At 45.4% G+C, this 22,754-nt stretch overlaps 1 protein-coding gene across 8 annotated transcripts; it reads right to left on the bottom strand.

The window, feature by feature from the left end:
* Positions 1-9,570: 9,570 nt before the first annotated feature.
* Positions 9,571-22,679, bottom strand: LOC103543872 (sialic acid-binding Ig-like lectin 8). 8 transcript variants are annotated; one of them, XR_011522377.1, is made up of 10 exons: positions 20,521-22,658; positions 20,129-20,345; positions 19,606-19,978; positions 17,445-19,088; positions 16,956-17,234; positions 16,680-16,727; positions 15,658-15,915; positions 14,918-15,141; positions 14,487-14,583; positions 9,571-11,281 (listed from the first exon to the last, which is right to left on the bottom strand). XR_011522377.1 is itself a non-coding variant. In XM_070558326.1 (10 exons), the coding sequence occupies exons 4-10, from the start codon at positions 17,863-17,865 to the stop codon at positions 11,093-11,095; spliced, it is 1,389 nt and encodes a 462-aa protein (XP_070414427.1). In that variant the 5' UTR covers positions 17,866-19,088; positions 19,634-19,978; positions 20,521-21,091; positions 22,563-22,653; the 3' UTR covers positions 9,571-11,092. The 8 variants fall into 8 exon arrangements, 6 of the variants coding, with proteins under 6 accessions (XP_070414427.1, XP_070414426.1, XP_070414425.1 ...); XM_070558326.1 differs by lacking the exon at positions 20,129-20,345 and having other exon boundaries at positions 14,918-15,014; positions 19,634-19,978; positions 20,521-21,091; positions 22,563-22,653; XM_070558325.1 differs by lacking the exons at positions 19,606-19,978; positions 20,129-20,345 and having other exon boundaries at positions 14,918-15,014; positions 20,521-21,091; positions 22,563-22,671.
* Between the last annotated feature and the right edge of the window lie 75 nt (positions 22,680-22,754).

The following is a 22,754-nucleotide window of genomic DNA, read 5'->3' as shown; positions in this document are numbered from 1 at the left end:
AGAAAGGAGCAGAGAGCTTGTTCGAAGAAATAATTGCTGAGAACTTCCCAAACCCGAAAGTGGATTCAGATTTACAGGTAAATGAAGCTAATCGAATGCCCAACTTCAACAATGATAGAAGACCTTCTCCAAGGGATATAATAGTAAAAATGTCAAAAGTTTGTGATAAAGAAAAAATATTAGGAGCAGCAAGGCAGAAGAAAATAACCTACAAAGAAAACCCTATCAGACTTTCAGTGGATTTCTCAGCAGAAACTCTATGGGCTTAGGAGAGAACGGAATGATATGTTCAAAATACTGAAAGACAAAAACTTTGGACCAAGAATATTCTATCCAGTGAAACTTTCTTTCAGATATGATGGAGAAATAAACACTTTCTCAGATAAACAAAAGCTGAGGGATTTCATCACCAGTAGGCCTCCCCTACAAGAAATAATTCAAGATGCCCTCACACCAGCAACAAAAAGGTAAAGGCCTACAAAGCTCTGAGCAAGGAGATAAATAGACAGACATGATCAGAAACCTGAAGCTCTCTACTAGAGCAGGGAGGCAAAGACTCAATTATAACCTGAAAGAGAAAGGGAAAGAAAGCATCAAAAGTAATGATAAACACTTCAAATTAGCTACAAACTCACAAAATTAAAAACAGAACAATTTGTAACAGCAATTGCTCATAAGGGGAGAGGAAAGAAAAGGAACCTGCTTAGGTTAATGGAGATAAGAGGCTATAAGAAAATGGACTATCTCATCTCCAATATCTGTCATACAATCCTCATGGTAACCACTAAACAAAAAATCAGAGCAGAGCCACAGTTCACAAAAAGAGAGAAAACTGAGAGATCTCCCTCAGAAAACCAACAAAATGAAATGACAGTCCAAAAATACGAAGGGAGAGAAACAGTGGAAACACAGAACAACAAGAAAACAAGAGATAAAAAGGCAGCATTAAGCCCTCATATAACAATCATCACTCCAAATGGAAATAGATTGTATTCTCCAATCAAAAGACACAGAGTATCTGGATGGATTAAAAAACAAGACTCAACAATATGCTGCCCACAGGAAATGCAGCTCGGCTCCAAAGACAAACATAGGCTCAGAGTGAAGGGATGGAACATGATACTCTAAGCTAATGACCAAGAAAATAAAGCAGCTGTTGCCATACTTTTATTAGACAAAGCAGACTTTTAAAAAGTTAAAAAAGTTAAAACAAAACAATGAGAGACAAAGAGGGGCAGTATATAATGACAAAAGGGACATTCCACCAAGAAGACACAACACTTATTAATATATATACACCTAACACAGGAGCACCAAAGTACATAAAGCAATTATTAACAGACCTAAAAGGAGAAAGTAACAGCAACACCATAACAGTAGGGGACCTCAACATTCCACTTACTTCAGTGGACAGATCATCCAGACAAAAAGTCCACAGGGAAATAGACTTAAAAGAAACACTTGATCAGATGGATTTAATAGATATCTAGAGAGCATTCCATCCAAACGGCAGAATATACATTCTTCTCAAGTGTCCATGGAACATTGTCAAAGATAGACCATATTTTGGGTAATAAGACAAGCCTCAATAAATTCAAGAAGATTGAAATCATCCCAACCATCTTTTCAGACCACAACGCTATGAAGCTAGAAATCAACCACAAGAACAAAACAGGGAAAGTCAGAAATATGTGGAGACTAAACAACATGCTATTGAACAGCCTTTGGATCACTGAAGAAAACAAAGGGGAAATTAAAAAATGCCCAAGGACAAACGAAAATGAAAATACAACATACCAACTCTTACAACATGTGACAAAAGTGGTCATAAGAGGGAAATTCATAGCAATACAGGCCCACCTCAACAAGCAAGAAAAATCTCAAAAAGGTAATCTTAAAATGCACCTAACAGAGCTAGAAAAAAGAACAGACAAAGCCAAAAGTCAACAGAAGGAGGGAAATAATAAAAATCAGAGCAAAAATAAGTGGAACAGAGACTAAAAAAAAAAAAAAGGTAGAAAGGATTAGTGAAACTACAAGCTGGTTCTTTGAGAAGAAAAAGAAAATTGACAAACCCTTAGCCAGACTCACCAAGAAAAACAGAGAGAAGGCTCAAATAAATAAAATTAGAAATGAAAGAGGAGAAATTACAACAGATAATGCAGAAATGCAAAGGATTATAAGAGAATACTATGAAAAACTATATGCCCACAAATTCGATAACCTAGAAGAAAGGGATGAATTCCTAGATTCATACAACGTCCCAAAACTGAATCAAGAAGAAAGAGATAATCTGAATAGACTAATCACAAGTACAGAGATTGAAACAGTAATCAAAGACCTCCCCAAAAGCAAAAGCCCAAGACCAGATAGAGTCTCTGGAGAATTCTACCAAACATTCCAAGAAGATTTAGTACCTACCCTTCTCAAACTATTCTGAAAAAATTGAAGAAGATGGAAAGCTTCCTAACACATTCTGTGAGGCCAACATTACCCTTATACCAAAACCAGACAAGGACAACACGAAAGAGGAAAACTATAGACCAATATCACTGATGAACTTAGATGCAAAAATCCTCAACAAAATATTGGCAAACCAAATGCAGGAACATATTAAAAGAATCGTACACCAGGATCAAGTGGGATTCATTCCAGGGACGCAGGCATGGCTCAGCATCCACAAATCAATCAATGTGATAAACCACATTAACAAAATGAGTCTTAAAACTCACGTGATCATCTCAACAGATACAGAGAAAGCATTTGACAAGATCCAACAGCCATTTATGATAAAAACTCTCAATAAAATGGATATTGAAGGAAAGTACCTCAACATAATAAAGGCCATATATGACAAATCCACAACCAACATCATACTTAATGGTGAAAACCTGGAAGCCATCCTTCTGAAAACAGGAGCAAGACAAGAGTGCCCACCCTCACCACTCTTACTCAACAAAGTACTGGAGGTATTGGCCAGAGCAATTAGGCAAGAAAAAGAAATAAAAGGAACCCAAATTGGGAAGGAAGAAGTGAAACTTTTGCTATTTGCAGATGATATGATTTTATATATAGAAAACCCTAAAGAATCCACCAGAAAACTAATGGAAATAATCAACAACTACAGAAAAGTTGAATGGTACAAAATCAATTTTAAAAAATCAATTGCATTCCAAGACACTAACAATGAACTAACAGAAAAACAAATAAAGAATAAAATCACATTTACAACCGCAACAAAAAGAATAAAATACCTAGGAATAAACTTAACCAAAGAGGTAAAAGACCTGTACAATGGAAACTAAAAGACATTATTGAAAGAAATTGAAGAAAATATAAGGAAATGGAAAGATATTCCATGCTCATGGGTCGGAAGAATAAACATAGTCACAATGTCCATATTACCTAAAGCAATCTACAGATTCAGTGCAATCCCAATAAAAATCCCAATGACATTCTTCACAGAAATAGAACAAAAAACCCAAAAATAAATACGGAATAAGAAAAGACCCCGAATAGCCAAAGCAATCCTGAGAAAAAAGAACAAAGCTGGAGGCATCACAATCCCTGACTTCAAAACATACTACAAAGCTATAGTAATTAAAACAACATGGTACTGGCACAAAAAGAGACAAACAGATCAATGGATCAGAACTGAAAACCCAGAAACAAAACCACACATCTGTGGACAGTTAATCTTTGACAAAGGAGCCAAGAACATACAATGGAGAAAGGAAAGTCTCTTCAACAAATGGTGTTGGGAAAACTGGACAGCTACACGCAAAAGAATGAAAGTAACTATTATCTTGCACCATAGATAAAAAATAACTCTAAATGGATCAAAGATTTGAATGTAAGAACTGAAACTATAAAAATCTTAGAAGAAAATACAAGCAGTACACTTTTTGACATTGGTCTTAGCCACATCTTTTCAAATACCATGCCTACATGGTTAAGGGAAACAAAAGAAAAAGTTAACAAATGGGACTACATCATACTAAAAAGCTTCTGCAAAGCAAAGTAAGCCATCAACAAAATGGAAAACAACGCACCAACTGGGAGAAAATATTTGCAAATCATTCATCAGACAAGGGGTTATCTCCAAAGCATATAAAGAACTCACACAACTCAACAACAAAATAAACAAACAACCAGATCAAAAAATGAGCAAAGGATATGAACAGACATTTTTCCAAGGAAGATATACAGATGGCCAACAGACACACAAAAAGATGCTCAACATCACTAATCATTAGGGAAATGCAAATCAAATCTACAACAAGATATCACCTTACACCCGTTAGAGTGGCTATAATCACCAAGACAAAAAAACAACAAATGTTGGAAAGGTTGTGGAGAAAAGGCGACCCACATACACTGTTGGTGGGAATGCAAACTGGTGCAGCCACTGTGGAAAACAGCATGGAGATTCCTCAAAAAACTAAAAATAGAACTACCATATGGCCCAGCTATCCCACTACTGGGTATCTACCCAAACAACTTGAAATCAACAATCCAAAGTAACATATGTACCCCTATGTTCAGCACAGCACTATTCACAATAGCCAAGACATGGAAACAATCCAAGTGCCCATCAACCAATGATTGGATAAAGAAGATGTGGTGTATATATATATATATATATATGATGGAATACTACTCAGCCATAAAAAAGACAAAATCATCCCATTTGCAGAAACATGGATGGACCTGGAGGGAATTGTGCTAAGCGAAATAAGCCAGACTGAGAAAGACAAACACCAGATGATTTCACTCGTATGTGGAATATAAACAAACACATGGACAAAGGAAACAGTTCAGTGGTTACCAGGGGAATACGAGTTGGGAGTTGGCACAGGGGGTGAAGGGGAGCACTTATGTGGTGACAGTCAAGAAATAATGTACAACTGAAATTTCACAATGATGTAAACTATTATGAATCTCAATAAAATAAATGATAATCCTGGAGATTAGTGGAATTCCTTGTGAGTATCCTTGACGACTAATGATATGGAGAAACTTCTCATATTCTTATAGGGAATTTGAACATCTTCCTCTGTGAAGGGCTTAAGTGATTTGCCCATTTTTCTATTCAGATGTTGATTGTTTTTTGAGGAAGATTAGCCCTGAGCTAACATCTGCTGCCAATCCTCCTCTTTTTTTGCTGAGGAAGGCTGGTCCTGAGCTAACACCTGTGCCCAAATCCCTCTACTTTATATGTGGGATGCCTGCCACAGCATGGCTTGAAAAGCGATGTGTAGGTCTGCACCCAGGATCCAAACCAGTGAAACCCAGGCCACCGTATCAGAACATACAAACCTAACCATTGCACCACCAGGCCGGCCCCAATCTTTTTCTTATCAATTTTTACAGGTACTTAAATATTCTGCATACAAGTTCTTTCTTGGATAGTTTTATTACAAATATCTTCATCATGGCATCTTTTATGGAAAACTTCTTAATTCTAATGTAGTCAAGTTTATCAATCTTTTCCATCACTATTAATAAATGCTTGCCCTATTTAAGAAATACTTGCATAGCCCCAAGAACACACATATGGTCTTTTAGATTTTCTAACAAAATATCTAAAGTTTCACTATTTACATTTAAGTATCCAAACTATTAGTAAGGAATTTTCATGTACTATGTTATGTAGGTATTAGAATTCATTTTTTTATGATTTTTTGTCCCTCTTAGGTCCTTTACAACAAAATAAGACTATCTAGATAATGACTGGTACTGCATTCCTTCTACTGGGCAAGAACATGTAGAGAGAGATCTCTGAGAAAAAGAGTCAGAGGGAAGACCAAAGCTAAAGGTGGAAAAAACATTGAAAAACCTCTTCTACAAGCCAGCCATAACTATAAGTTGTGCTAGAGGAATTTGAAGCTCTGCTGACTGAAGGTAACTACCCCAACCACAAAACCAAAAGCCAGCCCAATTCTGACCGGATGGTACAAATTCCCACATTAAGGTCCCAACAGGAGAAGAGGCTTGCCCATTTCCAGGAATAAGCTCTGTTTACCTCAGTCTCTACTCTTCTACGCCCTATGTCCAACAGTCGATAAAAATTTTGAAACACTCAAAAAGCACGAAATATCAACCAACTTTCAAGAGTCAAAGCAATCAACAGAAAAAGCCTCAGATGTGATCCAGACGTTGGAACCATCGGACAGAGACATGAACACAACTATAATTATTATGTTAAAATCTCTAATGGAAAAGGTGGGGAAAATGCTTGATCACCTGGGGAATTTCAACAGAAAGATGATAATTTTAAAAAAGAGATCGATGGAAATGGTAGAAATTTTTAAAATATAGCAGAAATGGACAACGCCTTTGACAGACTCAACAGACTTGAAAGAATTGAGAAAAGAATCCATAAACTCTATGATTAATTCATAGAAATTATCCAAACTGATGTGAAAAGTTTCAGTAAGGATACTGGGAGAAGATCACATTTTTATTTAACTTTTTTCCAAAATTATGAAAGAGAGAATAGAATAATATCCCCATCACCTAGATTTAACAATTATTTTCACATTTTTCTTGAGCTATTATGAGTCATTATTCGGTTTTATTAAGTTCTTCCATACAGCAAACACCTAAACAGAATTGCCTTCTGCTCCTTGCATTATTAGTGCTTCCGGACTGTATTCTTTGGCTTGCACATTCTTCTATCTTTCTGCTCCCTTTCTCCTGTAGTATGTTTGCATAGCATTCATGGGATTTCTTTTCGTGTCCTCATGCTTAACACAAGTAGTCTGTCCAGACATTGCGTCTGAATCCTCCTGTCTGAGCTAGTGTTTCGGGAGTGGGTGTTACTTTCAGTGGACTTATCTTAGACCTAAGGGTCTGGGGATGAGGAGAGAGAAAGAGGGTAGAATTTCGATTGAACGTCTACTCTGTGCCAACACCATCCCACCTGTGAGGTACTTTGGTGCCCATGACACAGTCTATAATATCATCAACACCACGTGTCACTTCCCAGAGGCAACAACATTTGACTACCACCTTGGGATACTTCCTTCCTTTTTTCTAGACATTTGTGTTCCTTGCCATTTTGACCCTCTTGGAGGTATGGTTTTATGTTGTTGTTCTATTTTATTTTTCTGGATAATTACCTAGCCCTCTAGATTTCATCCCACTGGTTGTTTTTAAGAGGAGATGTGCTACATTTAATAAATCTCTCAAATGAGGTTGGGCATTTGTTTTGTTTCCACTTTATTTTAAGTGAAAGCGTGAGAACATCACTGCCTTTGGAGATGATCAGTGTTTCCAGTTCTTTCTAATTTGGCAACTGGAATAAACTTTCTAGAAGAAAGATCGGTAGAACTCACGCTGTTGGTTAGAACTTTTCAGTCGCCCACTCACTCGTTTTCTCTACATCATTGCCCAGCTTTTTCCCACCTGAACATCTTAAGCTGATGGAGCTCACACAAGAATCTCGCACTCTGGAGTCCACATCCTTTGAGGCACATGGAGGAGTTGGGGGAAGTAACCAAAGTCTGGTTGCTGTTAGAAGGAAGGAAGTGCAATGGATTTATGACCAAAAAGGGAGTTTCTTTTCCCATAATGTCACTTCCTTTCAGTAATCTCCTTTTTTCAACTTCCTCAAACAAAGCATGAAAAGAGGAAACAAAGTTGTGAAATGTCAGTGTTGTGGTTTCTCTTTTCACTACATCCTCCTGATTTTCTGATGGGGAACCAGTCAAACGTCCCAGGCTTATATAGTAACATGTTGATCACAAGCGACAGGAACCATAGTTGATCCCAGCAAAGGGGAATTTTATGAGAAGATTCTGAGGTCTTCACATCATTAAAGAAGAGCAAAACCACCTTTGGGGAAAGACAGTCTCCTGAGCCCCTCGTACTCCTACAAGTCTTGCTGGGTCTGCCCATAACATGATGCTCTGACTGCTCCTTACGTGGCCAAGTTCTCATGGCTGTGTTTGCAGGGGACAACCTTAAGATATGAGATAATGTCTCCCTCCAGGACAAAGAGAAGACTCACTTACAGCTGTCTGTGAAAATGGTAGACTCTGAATTTGCTCATCTTTGCCTCCTGGGGACCTATCAACCTGACTCAGAGGATTATCTGGGACTTATCCTATCAACAAAATTTTCTGAACTGCTCTGGGAGTCAAAACAGACCGAATCCTTGTCCCCATGGGCTCATCACCCAGCAGGATGGGGAACATTGAAGGTGCCATTATAGACAACATCAGGACAGTTAGGAAAGTGCTGGAGTCAGAAAAAAGACCTGGGCTGGAGAAAGAGATTTTGCAAGGAAAAGCATCACATCTTTTAATATCTAAAATATTTATTGGGAGCTTATGTTGTGTCAAGCATTGTTCTTGGTGAACAAAATAGACAAAAATACCTTCACCCAGTATCACAGACTTGCCCTTTGGGATGGGCAGTGAGAAAACAGTGCCCAGGCAGGAACAGAGGGAGAAAAGAAAGAAGGAAAGAAAAAAAGAGAGGAAAGAATGAGAGCATGAGGAAGAAAGAAAGAGAAGAGTGAGATAAAGAGAGAGAGATACTCTTCACGGTCGCGTCTATGGAAATGTGGACGGCCAGCCTGGCAGCTGTGGTCATCAGGGCACTTGGGAATTGCTTGACTCTTTGAATGTTCAGAAATCAGTTAGGACAGTGCCCTGGGTACAAGGCAGACCTCCAGGGCCCGCTGATTAAGATCCTCTTGTGCCATTGGGATCATCTACGTGAATTCAACCTGGTCCCTCCACTTGCTGGCCTGTGTGGCTTTGGGCTGCTCACCCAAGCCTCCTCTGTGACATGGGGACAGGGCTGACCCTCTCACAATCACTGTGAGGATTGAATGAGACAGGGCAGGTGAGAAACTGATGTACAGTAGGTGCTGAGCAAATGTGTTAGTTCCCTGTGGCTGCTGTGATGAATTACCACAAACCAGGTGGATTAAAACAGCAGGAATTTATTCTCTCACAGTTGAGAGGCTAGAAGATCAAAATCAAGGTTTCAGCAGGGCCACGGTCCCACAGAAGGCTCTAGAGAAGAATCCTTCCTCGCCCCTTCTACTTCTGGCGGTTAAGAGCAATCCTTGGCATTTCTTGCCTTCCGGCATCACAACACTCTAATCTCTGCCTCCATTGTCACACGGCCTTCTTCCCTACATGTGTTTGTGTCAAAATTTCCCTCTTTGTATTAGGACAGCAGTCATTGGATTTAGAGTGCCACCCAATCGAGTCTGACCTCAGATTAACTTGGTCACATCTGCAAAGACCCATCTCCAAATAAAATCACATTCACAGGTACCAGGGGTGAGAACTTAAATACACCTTTTCGGGAGACACAGTTCAACCTGCAACAACAGGTATTCGTTATTAGGATGTTCCCACTGTCCATCTCCAGTCCTACCTTCCTTCTGAGCTCCAGACCATCCATCTCTCCAGCTGCCTGCTGGATGCTGGTCTCCATGGGAGACCCAGAGACCCTCGTGCTCTCAATATGTGACTCTGACCGCGTCATCTCCATCTCGGCTCTGCCCCCCAACACTTGAGAGAAATGAAAACACACCTGGACACAGTCTTGTATAAATATGTTCACAACAGCTTTATTCGTAATCACCAAAAACTGGAAGCCAACCAAATGTGCATCAACATAAAAATGGGTAAACAATGTGTGATACAATGGAATCCTGCTCAGCAACAAAGGAACAAGATACTGACATGCACAAAACATGGGTGAATCGCAAATAACTCAATACTGAGTGAAAAAAATCCACGTGAGTACATACTGCATGATTTCAAGTATATAAGCAATTACATCATTTATAAGGTTCCTTTTTTCCAAAACTTGACCCACTGGTTCTATCACATTTGTTGAGAAGTCCTTCCTTTCCCAATGGAACAGACTGGGTGTTGTTCAGTGTATAATGTGTGGGTCTATTCATGGACTCCATTCTGTCCACACCACACTCTACTGATTGGTCTATCGTTATAGTAAAGTCTTATTTCTCCAACTGCGTTTTTCTTTTTCAAGACTGTTTCACTATTCTAGGTCTTTATATTTCCATATAAGTTTTAGATTAACTTGTCAACTTATGTATGTGTATACACACACACACACAAACACACACACACACATATATATATGTCTGTTGACTGGGACAACTTTAAATCAATACAGAGAAAATCAACATCTTAACAATATTGTGTCTTCCCATCCATGAACATGGTAGATTCCTTCGCTCATTTGGATCTTCTTTAATTTCTCTCAGCAATACTCTGTACTTTTCAGTGTGGAAGTATTGCATGTTTACATAAAAAATTTGCTTCTTGCTACTTTATTTTTTTTGGTGCTGTTATAAATGGCCTGGGGTCCATTTGGAGGGAATCTTAGTGCCTCATCCAATCCTTTGATTTCTCTCCATCAAGGCTACTTTATGAAGTAACTGCTGTGATATATTCCTTTCCTCGTTTGGGTGCTGTAGGTGAACTTTGGGGGTCATGTAGTTTCATCCATCAGATGGTCGTGTGATCATTTGGGAACCTTTCTCATTTGTTTGGTTTGTCTCTATAGGGGAGGATCATGAGCTGCTGCTTAACTTTCCTATCTCAATCCAGAAGTCCACCTGTAGAGCTCAACTTTCAAAGACAGAGGCAGAGAAGGTCCAGCGGGAGGACATTCTAGGAGGAGAGGCCACAGCATTAAAGGTCTGAGGTCTGGTGCTGGTGCCCTCCAGATCAAGAGAATTTCCCAATGTGACCCTCTATTCAAAGCACAAGGATCCAGCATGTGCTCAACACACATTTTGTGACGGGTGCTCTGATAGGATTTGACTCCTGGAATTCTCACCATGAACTTGCAAGTAGGGCTTCTCATCCATGTTCTCACGGAGAAACTGAGGCACAGAGAGGTAGCAGTTGGTCCGTCACATACTTAGTAAAGGGGTAGAGTTTGGATTCAAACTCAAAACTCTTTGGTTCCAAACCCTGGGTTCTTCACACTATTTAGAGGGAGTCTAACACTACAGGAATCAGCTCCTGACTTGTTCTTTGCCCCACAGGGGCCGTGACCCCTCAAGCCAGGGCCGTGTCTCTGCAGTCGCTCACTTGTGGATCTTGATCTCTGAGTACTCACTACCAGCGGCCTCCTGTTCCTGCGGGTCCTGAGGCTTCATCCCAGAAAAGCTGAGGTTTGCATAATAGAGCTCCTCTTCCTCTCCTGAGCAGGGGGAAGCCAGCTCTGTGGGAAGGTGGTCTGGGAGGCTGCCTTCCCAGCCTTCAATCAGGGGACCCTGAGTGGAGGAAGAGAGAAGGGAGTCAGAGCGGAAGAGCAGGCACAGGATAAGGCAGAGTGTCCAGGAGGGAAGCCTATGAATTCCCACACCAATTCACCCCACACACACGTTTGTTGAGATCTCCTTCATTCATGCTTTCCTCGAATATTTAATACTTAGCGAGCACCTTATCTGGTGCTTGATACTCTCATGAACTTCCCACAACAACCTCATAAGAAAGATATTATTTTTGCCTCCATTTTATAGATATGAAAACTAAGGTTGAACCAAATAAGCACCATGCTCAGAGTTCCTGATGAAACCAGGGTCCAATCCAGTTCTTTCTGATCCCAAAGCCTGAGGCCCCCTGTGTGTGAGGACCTGAGCTGGGTGCTGGATATACGGTGATGGACACAGCCAACGCAGACCCTGACCTCTTGCAGCTTACTCTTTATTAAAGGGAGGCAAAAAAAAAAAAATGAGTTAAACAAATAAATATCTAATTGTGAATTATGATATGATAGACAGGCACTGGGTGAGAGAGGATTATGGGGCCTTGATTCAGGCATGGCACCTGCCCTTGGAAAGCTCATAGTTTGATGGGAGGACAAGTAAGTCAAAGAAACTATGTCCCTGTGGTAGGCAGAATAACAGCCCTCCAAAGACGTCCTCATCCTAGTCCCCTGGAATCTGTGACTGTGTTACCTTACATGGCAAAAGAGACTTTGCAGATGGAGTTAAATTAAGAATACTGAGACAGAGAGATTCTCCTGGATTGTTTGGGTGGGCCCCATGTAATCATAAGGAGCTTGACCAGTGAAAGAAGGAGGCAGACAGAGATTTGAAGATACTATGCTTCTGGCCTTGAAGATGCAGGAAGGAGCCATGAACCATGGAATGCAGGCGCCCTCTAGAGGCTGGAAAAGGCAAGAAAATGCATTTTCCCCTGGAGCCTCCAGAAGGAACTCAGCCCTGCCTGCCAACGCCTTCATTTCAGCCCAGTGAAGCCCATTTCGGACTTGTGACCTCCAGAACTGTAAGATGATAAATTTATGTTTCTGGAAGCCATAAAATTGGAGGTAATTTATTACAACAGCAACAAGAAGCTAATACAGACTCACACAGGGGAGAGTGACAGGTGCTGCCTGGAGAGCATCCTTTTCTGCTGCTCCCCTTGAAAAGAGAACGCTTCAGCAGAATTGTTAATGTTTGTGCTCCTCCGAGTCTCTCTTGATTGTTGAAATTAAAATTCACACACACACAACCACTTCCCCACACTGCTATTATCCAGCACACCAGTGACCTCTGCTAGTGAAATCCAAATGGCCATCTTCAGTCCTCACCTCTCTGGACTCTGCAGCAGTAGGTGACCCAGGTGCGTGGCTTCTCTAAACGAAGGCCCTTCCTTATTTTACTACAAGTATCACACTTTTCAAAGTCCACCAACCTCGCTGGCAGCCCCATTGGTGGTTGCTCTCCAGCCAAATAGGGAGGGAAGAGCATTAGAGGAGGGAGGAACAGCCCATGCAAAGACCCAGAGGCAAAAGTAAGCTTGTTTTGGCTGACGATGATGAAAAGCCCAGTGCGGATGGAGCAGAGTGTGAGGTGGGGGGGGGGGGGGGGGAGTGGACAGGACAGCGGGGTCAGGATCGGGGTGACATGGGGAAGGCACTCACCCAAAATGCTAAATTACAAGGTGAGCCAAAAACCTCAGTAATAGAGACAAGTAATATTTTAATGAAAGATTTTCAAATCAAATGTATGCAAAAAACTCACAGAGTCAAAAATGTAAATAACCCAGTGTTAGTAAGAGTGCCCCTCTGACCCAAATGGAGCCTGAGGCAGAAGAAAATATGTGTGCTCTTATATATATATATATGTTTTTATGTATTTTTAATCGTCAATTTTTTCTGGAATATTAAAATAATTGAAATATTATTGGAAACCTGAAAAGTGTGCATATTAAAACATTATTTTAAGAATGCCACCCCGTACGACAATTTCTCTCGACAAAATTATGATCTTAAATAATTATTAACTAACTTCAGTCTACTGATCCTACCATTGTTTAATTTTTGATATTTTGCTCATCATGAATTTTTTTTTTTTTTAAAGATTTTATTTTTTCCTTTTTCTCCCCAAAGCCCCCCGGTACATAGTTGTGTATTCTTCGTTGTGGGTTCTTCTAGTTGTGGCATGTGGGACGCTGCCTCAGCGTGGTTTGATGAGCAGTGCCATGTCCGCGCCCAGGATACGAACCAACGAAACAGTGGGCCGCCTGCAGCGGAGCGCGCGAACTTAACCACTCGGCCACGGGGCCAGCCCCTCATCATGAATTTTTTAATTAACTTTGATTTTTAAAAAATAGTGCCTTAGAACACTACTTCTATTGATTAATAAAATTTTTGGCATGACTTTAAGTTTTGCCTCTGAAGCAAGTGCCTCACTCTCCTCACCCTGACCCCGGCCCTTCTGGAGAGGTAAGTGCTAAGAAGCCGCAATGTGCAGGGCTGCAGGCTGAGCAGTTTGAGTTTGATTTTCTAGGTCAGGGGTTGGCCAACTACAGCCTGTGGGTAAAATCCGGCCCATTGTCTGTGTTTGTAAATAAAGCTTTATTGGAACACAACCATGATCACCCATTTACATATGGTCTCTGGCTGCTTTCATGCTGCAAAGCAGAGTTGAGTGGCTGCAACAGAGACTGTAAGGCCCACAAAGGCAAAAGTATTTACTCTCTGGCCCTTGACAGAAAACTCTGCTGGCCTCTGCTCTGGAAGATGGGGACAAACAGATGTTCAAATGCAGAGGAACTGGACCATGATGGCTTTCAGAGGATCACTCTGTGTAGGGCAAGGGAGATGAGAGGCAGAGAGATGAAGGGTCCAGGAAAGAAATCCTGAAGCCTCAGCGATGATGGGGGTCAATATGGAGAGAGGGAAACTGATGTTAGCTGATCTTAGGAGGAAAAATGGACAAGACATGCTGAATTTTTGGCTGTAGCAGATGAAAGGGAGGATAGAGAGAAGGTGACTCCACCGTGCCTGGCCCGAAGGAAAGAGGAGAAGGCTGTCATGCTGTCAGCAAGATGGAGATCGGACTTGGGGGAAGAGGAGGAGGAGGAGACGAGAGCAACCTTGCCCATGCTGAGTGGGGCAATCAGGGGGCCATCCTGGAGGAGGTGTCCAGGCAGGATGCTGGATGGGGAGACGTCCAAGTCACTCACCTGAGAGATTGATCTCGTGACAGCATTTGCACCCTCCATGTCTATGTCCCCCACACCCACTGCTGGGCTTGCTCCTTTATTCCTTCTGGACCTCACTCTGAGGGAAGAGATCAGAGAGCCTTTCAGTCTGGCCAGCTCAGGGTGCAGTAGGCAGACTGACCCCCTTGACGGGCTGGAGGCATAACTGAGGTGGGAGAGGATGGTCTGGTTCCAGAAACCCCAGGGTTGAGAATACAGTTTCCCTCCCTCCTGGACAGTGGGGCAGAGGGTTGTGACAGACTCACTCAGGTGCCCAGGGACCTCCTTCCTGCCCTTGCTTCAGGCTCTCAACCCACCTAGGTCCCTCTGGCTCTGGTTCAGGGATTCCGTGGGCTGCCTGCCCTTCCAACCCACCCCAGGGCTCTCCCTCCCTCCCCAGGGTCACTGCTCACATGATGACAATGACGTAGAAGGACAGGAGGAGCAGGGCTGCAGCACATGCTCCACTGATGGCCCCCAGTGCTGCTCCTGATAAAGGACACGCTTTTCCTGCAGACAGATTGGATTATTGGTGACTCCCTTATGGGAACTCAGTCTCTTCTCCTTCCACTCCTTGTAGGACACCAGACTTCTATCTTCCGGCTTCTTTCCCAGAAGCAAAAACAGGCACATGGGGCTGGGGATGGGCGTTAGGGTGAGGAGAGTGAGGCACACACGAGCTGAGTTGCAGCCTGTCTTTAATTAAAATGCTGGTATTTTATTCTTTGTGGAATTTAATTTTTTAAAAAAAAAAAACTGCATTGCAATATTACTTCTCTTGATTGCTGAGATCTCTTGGCTTCCCCTTAAATTTTGTGCCCAAGATGACAGGCTCACTTCCCTGACCCTCATCCCAGCCCCCAAAGAAAGGGCCTCGTGTCCCCAGACACACCTGTCCAGGCCCCAGGCCCTCTCTTCCAAGACCCAACTCCTTCCCTGGCTTCCCCCTCCAGTCCTCACCTCACCCCACATCCCTGGCCTGGCAGGAAGAGGACGGTGACACTCTGAGTCCCAGGGAATTTCCAGGTCTCACAGCTGAGTATAGACCAGAGCTGAGCTCACCTTTGAAGCTCAGGGGACTGCTAGGGGCTGTGAGGGTGGGGTGGGTGCTGTCTCCTCCTCCAGCCCCTCCCCCATCCACTGGTGCACTCACTCTGCACAGAGAGGCTCAGGGAGACGTGCAGGGAGCCCCGAGGGTGCTGAGCTTGGCAGGTGAATTCGCCTTCATGACTCGACTCCACCTGGGGCAGCTCCAGGACCCCGGGGTTCAAGGGCTGTGAAGGGCTCAGACTCTGGCTCCCACGGGCCCAGCTCAGCCTAGCAGGAGGGTTGCTGTCAACGACACAGACCAGGCGCAGGGACTGGCCCTCCTGGACTGAAAGAGATGACCCATTCTTCAGGGTTGTGGATGCTGGAGAAAAAGAGACAGAGGGTCAGAGAGACAAAGAGATCCAAAGAGGAAGGATGCAGAAGGAGACCTGATGAGGAGGACAAACACACAGATATAAGTTGAAGAGCAGGAAAACGCACAATTTCACCCCCCGCCAGTGGGAATGTAAACTTGTCCACCCACCATACCGTATCTCTCAAAATTAGAAAGAACATATAAAGCAGCTACATTTTGCTTTTAGGAACGTATCCCACAGACATACACACACACTCGTGAAAGGAGACACAGAGTATTCCTTGCAGTGTTTCTGTTAGTAGAATAAAATGAATGCCATGATTTTTCCATTGACAAAGATGCATACGGAAGCAGAATCCATCCAGGTCATGGGATACTGCACAGTCATGGAGAAGAATGAGGACAGTCTGTGCTACTGATGTCAAAGGACCTCTGAGATCCTTTAGGTGAACAAACCAAGGCTCAGAGCCGTCTGTTCAATTGGTCACTTCCTGGGAGGGGACTGGGCATCTGAGGACAGACTCTGCTGTAAATTCTGAATTTTCAATCAAGTGAATATATTACCTGTTCGAAAGAACTTACATAAACAATTGTTAGGGAAAATAAAAAGACAAGACTGGAGGAGTTATCAAGAGATGGGTGATAATGGGCTCGAGAGGTGGGCTCTGCCGTGTGAATGCTGCCCCGCTCTCCTTATGGAGCCGAGGTGGGTGGAAAGTCTGAGGGAAGTGAGTGGCCGATGGGGACAGCTGCTCACAGCCCCTTCCTACCTGTGCCATTTCCCTGGAAGACAGTGATGGTCAAGTTCTGTGGAGAGTCTGGGAGAGAAAGACATGGTGGACTCAGATCAGTGGGAGGGCTGGGTGGACATTGGTCCTTGTCCCCAGGGGCTGCAGAAATGGGGGTAGGGTGGAGATGGGTGTCCACCTGACTCCCTCTCAGCCTGATTTCAGAGACCCAGCGCCAGTGTCTGAGACCCTGACACCACCATCCCCGCTGGCCTCAGGACCCCATCAGGGACATGGGCGTCCTGGCCCAGCACTCACAGGTGACGTTGAGCTGGATGGTCGTTTCCACAGTCACATCAGCTGCAGGGAACTTCACCTGACAAGTGAGGATGGTGCCATGGTCCTGAGGCCGTGGAGTGAGGGTGAGCACCGAGGAGAGGCGGGCCCTGGGGCCCAGGGAGGTGAGGGCAGCCGATGTCCAGGAGAAGATGGGGGGCGTGCCCCTTTCACAGGCCCAGGGCACAGAGCAGGTCAAGTTCCTGGGGCTGCCAGACTCCAGGGTCTCCGGGATGAGGATGTCAGGTGTGTGGTTCAGGGCTGGTGAGGAGACGGGGGAGACACGGGGATCAGGAGGGAGGGTCTGAGGAGCAGCCCTGAGAAAAGCCTCAGGCTTTGGTCCAGCTCCTGCCTCTGAGTCCTGACCTGTTTTATCCCCAACCCCCACCCAGGATGGAGAGTCCCATCCCTGCTCTGCCCCAGGACCCCCATGTCCTTCCTCTGTGGTGATTCCAGGAGCCAGCGCCTTACCTGTCACATGCAAATTGAGCTGGTTATTTCTGTAAGAATATGTCTCCACTCGAAAAAAGTATTTTCCTTCATCTCTCCTCCTGGCGTCTCTGATGTCCAGGGAGCAGTTGTAGGTCCGGGGGTCCCCAAGGAGGTGGAAGCGGCCCTGGGTCTCCTCGTTCACTTTACGATCTGGCTCATTTGTGGCCACTGATGCATCTTGGTTTACTCTGGCCCCTTCCCGGAACCAGTAGCCATGAGCAAAGGTTAAGACCGTCCAGCTATCCCGGGGGTAGGAGAAATCGCAGGGCACAAACACACACAGGCCCTCCTGCACTGTCACGGACGCCTGCATCCGCAGTGAGTAACCCTGCAAGGGCACCCTCTGGCCCTTGGCCCCCTCCGTCCACCAGAGCAGGGCCAGCAGCAGCAGCAGCAGCATCTCTGGGGTTGACAGTGCCAGCGCCTTACCCGTCACATGCACAGAGAGCTGGTTATTTGTGTAACCAGAAAGGCTGTTTCTCAGGGTTCTCTCTCAGGAACCAAAAGTTGCAAGATTTAGAGAAAGCTCCAACAGGAAGCTGAGGGTGAGGGCAGAACAGTGACCCTCCTCAGAGGAGGAACTTCACCCCCAGACACTGTCAGGGCCAGGACAGCCCATGGAGTCAACAATCCTCCACACACATCCACTCCTGGGGACCCTGGGACCAGGCAGGGTGAGAGCCTCACCCAAATTCACACCCCATGCAGGGCCTGAGCCCCATCTCCTGCCTTCTGGCCAATGCCCGTACCCTTTGGGGTCATTTTTCTGCAAAGTGAAAATGGGTCCCTTCTGGCCAGACCCCTTGACTCTGTCTGTGAAGGTCATTCCAGCCAGGGGAGGGACTCAGGGAACCAAGAGATGAGGGAAGCCGACTGACGTTCCTCCCTCAGCATCACCATAGTGGGCGTCCCCTCTCTGCTCACAAGGTCTCACAGCAGCCCTGGTTTGCAGCCCTGAGTCACTGCCCAGTGGGGAGACAATAGGTGGCCCAGAAGCTGGAGTCCCCTGTGACAGGAGCCACGATGGGGGCCACATAGGCAGTGTGGGGTGTCACTCTCCCTCCAAGTTGGAGGTTCAGTGTCAGGAGGACTGGAGAAAGGGAACACTCAGGCGCTGGAGGCGAGGATTCCCTGTGTTAGCACAAGTCGGGGACGTCGAGGGGAGCCCAGCTCGGAGGATGCCCGGGAAATTGAGGCTGTGATTCTCTGCACAATGGGGTTTGGAAGGGAAGAAAGTATAGAAGGGAAGGGGAAGATTTCGAAAGGGGCAGAAACTTCCGCATTTGTCAGAGGTGTTTGGGCGAAAGGATGGATTTCTTCACCGCTGGTGGCTCATGGGGCCATGATTCTGCTCATTGCTCCAGAGCACGGCGAGGTCTGCTGGCCTCCGAGCCTTTGCCCCAGCGGGCTCTGCTCCCAGCAGTCCCAGTGTGCACGAGACACAGAGCGAGGAACGCCAGCCTGGGAGTCGTCCACCTTCAGGATGGTGAGGATTTCACGAGAGAAGAGACATGCACCTGAATTCACAGAAGATTCTTTTCAACTGTGTGGTGAGGGCTGGGAGGAAGTGGCGGGCATCTTGGGAGGTGGCGCCTCCTCAGACCATGTCGGTTTTCTTGAAACCTTTTTGGGGCAAAACATAAGACACATACAGAGACATGCCCTCATAAGAACAGCTCAGCTATTCAACACAAAATGAACACCCTCCAAGAAATAGAACATCGGGGGCAACCAGGTCCTCCCCCTTGATCCTCCTCCCAAGCCCCACACCCAACTCGCTCCAAGGAGCCACAGCCTCACTGTAATGCCAACTGATTCCTCGCTTTGCTCTGTAGTTTTATGATCTGAGCATGCTGCCTCTAATACTCTGGCTTTGCACATGCATTTCTGATAACTTTGCATACATAGAAAAATTACAATCTGTCTTCTTCTGTTCAGCTTCATGATCCTGCCCATCCCATATGATCCTCTTCCCAGAACTATGACCCAAAACCTGAGGAAAGAAGGTGCCTGTTTTGAGCATGTACAGGCACTCCCACACCATCACCATTTCCTGCGTTTTCAGCTGGAATTGCATCCTGCAGCCCCATCCCCCCCGCCACCACCCCCCACCCCGGGCTCCCCTGTCCTAGCCGCTCACTCTCCTTCTGCAGGGGCAGCTGCAGCACCTGTGGTCAGAAGGGTGTGGCCGTGCCATGCCTGTTTTCCATTGTCCCCAATTTGCAAAAAAAAAAAAAAAAAAAAAAAAAAGCAGAAGAATAGGGAGGAGAGACATGGGGAAAACACAGAGAATCTAACTCTGTGTAAAAGAGGAACTATGACTGGCAGGCCATCAGAGCTGGGGGACCTTCTAGTCCCATTTCTCCAACTTGAAGAAGACACTGAGGTCCTGAGTGGACAAGCGAATTGCCCAAACCACACAGGTTCCTTGTCTCATGCACCACTGTCTGCACCGGGAGCCACTTTATCAGTCTTGTCGCCCAGGTTTCATTGGGCTTGGAGATGGGAAGCTTCTGTTAACATGAGAAGGAAGAATTGTCAACTCGTCCCATGAGGTGAGGGAGGAAATTTCATTCATTCATTCACTCATTCATTCAACAATCATGTACCCTGTGCCTTCAGGTTTCCAGTAAAGGGGTGAATATGAGAGATCTAGCCCTTGCCTTCGAGGAGAACAATATCTGGTTGGGAGACAGGTTTACTGACGATTCCAGTGCTATCGGGTAGGAGGCCGTGATGGGGAAGCTCAGGCTGGGGTAGGAGGGACTCTTGCTCTTCTGGAATGGAAGGTGAGTCTCAGGGAGGACTGGGCCACGTAGACATGGTAGGGACTCTCAGGCAGTCACAGGGGATGTGAATTCCACAGGTGATCCTGGTGCCCTGGGAATTGCAGGACTCTCAGGTATGATGTTCTGAATCCCACTCACTCTCTCTCCAGATGGAGGTTTTCTGCCAGCTACCAAGTTCTGTGCTGTGTTCCTGACCAACCCCACCTCTGTCCCAGTTGGGGTCAGACCACCGCCCATAGGGGGCGCTCCCTCTGCCCAGGACATACCTGGCTCCTGGGGATCCCCAGGAAAGGACGTTGGTGCTGTCCGTGGTGCTGATTCAGAGCTGGTTTGATCAGGAATGCTTGTTTTCATCTAATTCTCATAACGTTGTTATACGTCACATATGAGGCGGTACTACTATAATTCCTACTTAAGAGCTGAAGAACTGAGGCTCAGAGAGAAGTGCCTGACTCTAAAGCGAGGATTGGCCAACTTTTTCTGCAAAGAGCCACATGGCAAACATTTTAGGCTTTGGGGGTCAGAGGGTCTCTGCAGCCCCAGAGAGGAAAGATTCTTTCTTATCGGTACCAAGTTTGCAAAAGCCAATGACGTCCAGCAGAATGGCGTATCTGGGACTGAAACAGGAGAGTTCCCTCTTCAGTGAGAAGTATGCAGTGGATGTGGAGTGCAGCTTAGCTGGGTCCCGTGGCTTAGGGTCTCTCACAGGTTGTAATCTAGATGTCAGCGGAGGCTGTAGTTGAAATAACTACTGGTTCCTCACCGGCTGTTGGATGACGGCCACTCTCAGTTTCTCAGAAGATGGCCCTCTTTACAGGGCAGCTCATGACGTGACATCTGCCTTCATCAAAGTGAGAAAGAGAGAGAGAACAAGAGAAAGAACAAGGCAAAAGTCACAGACTTTTGTAACGTAATCTTGGAAGTAAGATTTATCACCTTTATTTTATTCTGTTCATTAGAAGCAAGCCACTGGGGTGGGGGTGGGGCAGCCCTGTGGCATAGTGGTTAAGTTCGCGCCCTCCGCTTCAGCAGAGTTCAGGGGTTCATGAGTTCAGATCCCAGGTGCAGACCTACACACCACTCATCAAGCCATGCTGTGGTGGCATCCCACATACAAAATAGAGGAAGATTGGCACAGATGTTAGCTCAGGGACGATCTTCCTCAAGCAAAAAGAGGAAGATTGGCAACAGATGTTAGCTCAGCGACAATATTCCCCACCAGAAACAAAAGCAAGTCACTAGGTCCGGCACACACTCACACGGAGGAGATTACACAAGGACGTGAATTCTAGGGTGTGGGGATCATTGGGGGCCACCTTAGAAGGCTGCTGCTACAGTCAGGAATAAGCAATAAGTATCTGTCCTTATTTGCAGGGCAAGCATGGTGAAGAGGTGACAGGAAATGAGGATGAAGCTGGGGAACCCTGGGAGGAAGCAAGTGTGAGAAGCCACGGGAGAGAGAAGGTAGCCAGAACTAGGACGATAACCATAGGAATGGAAATTAGGGCCAGCCGAGGGATATAGGACTGTGAAAGAAACAGTTAGACAAAGACAGAATGTCAGACATTCTGTAATATTGCTGGCCCATTCTCTTCCACATAAAAAAGAAAATCAATGTCATGAAAAAAAGGGAGGGGGCTGTTCCAGACATAATAAGATATAGGAAACAACAACCAAAAATGCAGTGTGTGGACTTCTACTCCTGGCAGGATGCAAAAAGTTATGGCAGGAAAATGCTCCGATGCAACAAACAGAAACATTTGAACACATTACTAAGATTAAGAACAGGGATCATGGGGGGCCCGCTCCATGGCTGAGTGGTTAAGTTCGCACATAGTCACCCCTGGTTGAATTTCTTTTCCTGATGCCCTGGTTGGCAAGGGATTGAGATCGAACTCCTAGAATTTCTAAAACTCCATGTCAAGTTTTCTCACCCCATATTGACTGTGTCTCTGTCACCCCCACCAGGCAGGGGGCTCAGAGGACAATGACTTCACTTGTGTCACCAAAACCTAACACAGGGCCAGCCGGGCACAAGGAGACTCTTCCAAAATCAGTAACAGCTGACCTCAGTATACAGCACACTAACAGCACAGAGACCTCAGCTCACACACTGCTCCCTCTCATTTGACACGCTCACGTGCACAAACACGCCCAACTCCCACCTCAGGACTCCCTGCCCTGCGCACGCGCTAACTGCCGCTTTTACAGACGCCATCAACACCTCCACCCCCACCTTCAATTCCCACCCGCTACCCGACCACATTATATGCTCTATAAACCCTTTAAAAGCCTATAACAATCGCACAAAAGCAGATAATCTGAACACAGCCCACATAGGGCCAGCAGGCTGCCACAGCGAAGAAACCACACTCCGCTCCGCCGCGTCTCTGCCTGCGCAGGCGCAGAAGGGAAACGGAGCAATGCATCTTGGGAGTGGTAGGCAGAGTGCGAGAGGGGGCCGCAAGGCTTGCGGGGAGTTGTAGGCCACGCTGGCCCA

The sequence above is a fragment of the Equus przewalskii genome, chromosome 9 (assembly GCF_037783145.1).
Source record: "Equus przewalskii isolate Varuska chromosome 9, EquPr2, whole genome shotgun sequence".
Taxonomy (NCBI): Eukaryota; Metazoa; Chordata; class Mammalia; order Perissodactyla; family Equidae; genus Equus; species Equus przewalskii.
Note: the sequence above shows the minus strand (reverse complement) of the source record. Positions and strands in the feature narration are given on the sequence as shown.

Excerpts from the sequence above, each read along its gene's own strand:
- LOC103543872 (XM_070558323.1), bottom strand. The coding sequence starts at position 17,865 with ATGCTGCTGCTGCTGCTGCTGGCCCTGCTCTGGTGGACGGAGGGGGCC. Across the intron at positions 15,916-16,679 it reads CTTCCAGGGAAATGGCACAG|CATCCACAACCCTGAAGAAT; the intron begins GTAGGAAGGGGC and ends CTTTTTCTCCAG. Across the intron at positions 14,584-14,917 it reads TTCTACGTCATTGTCATCAT|AGTGAGGTCCAGAAGGAATA; the intron begins GTGAGCAGTGAC and ends CTCTTCCCTCAG.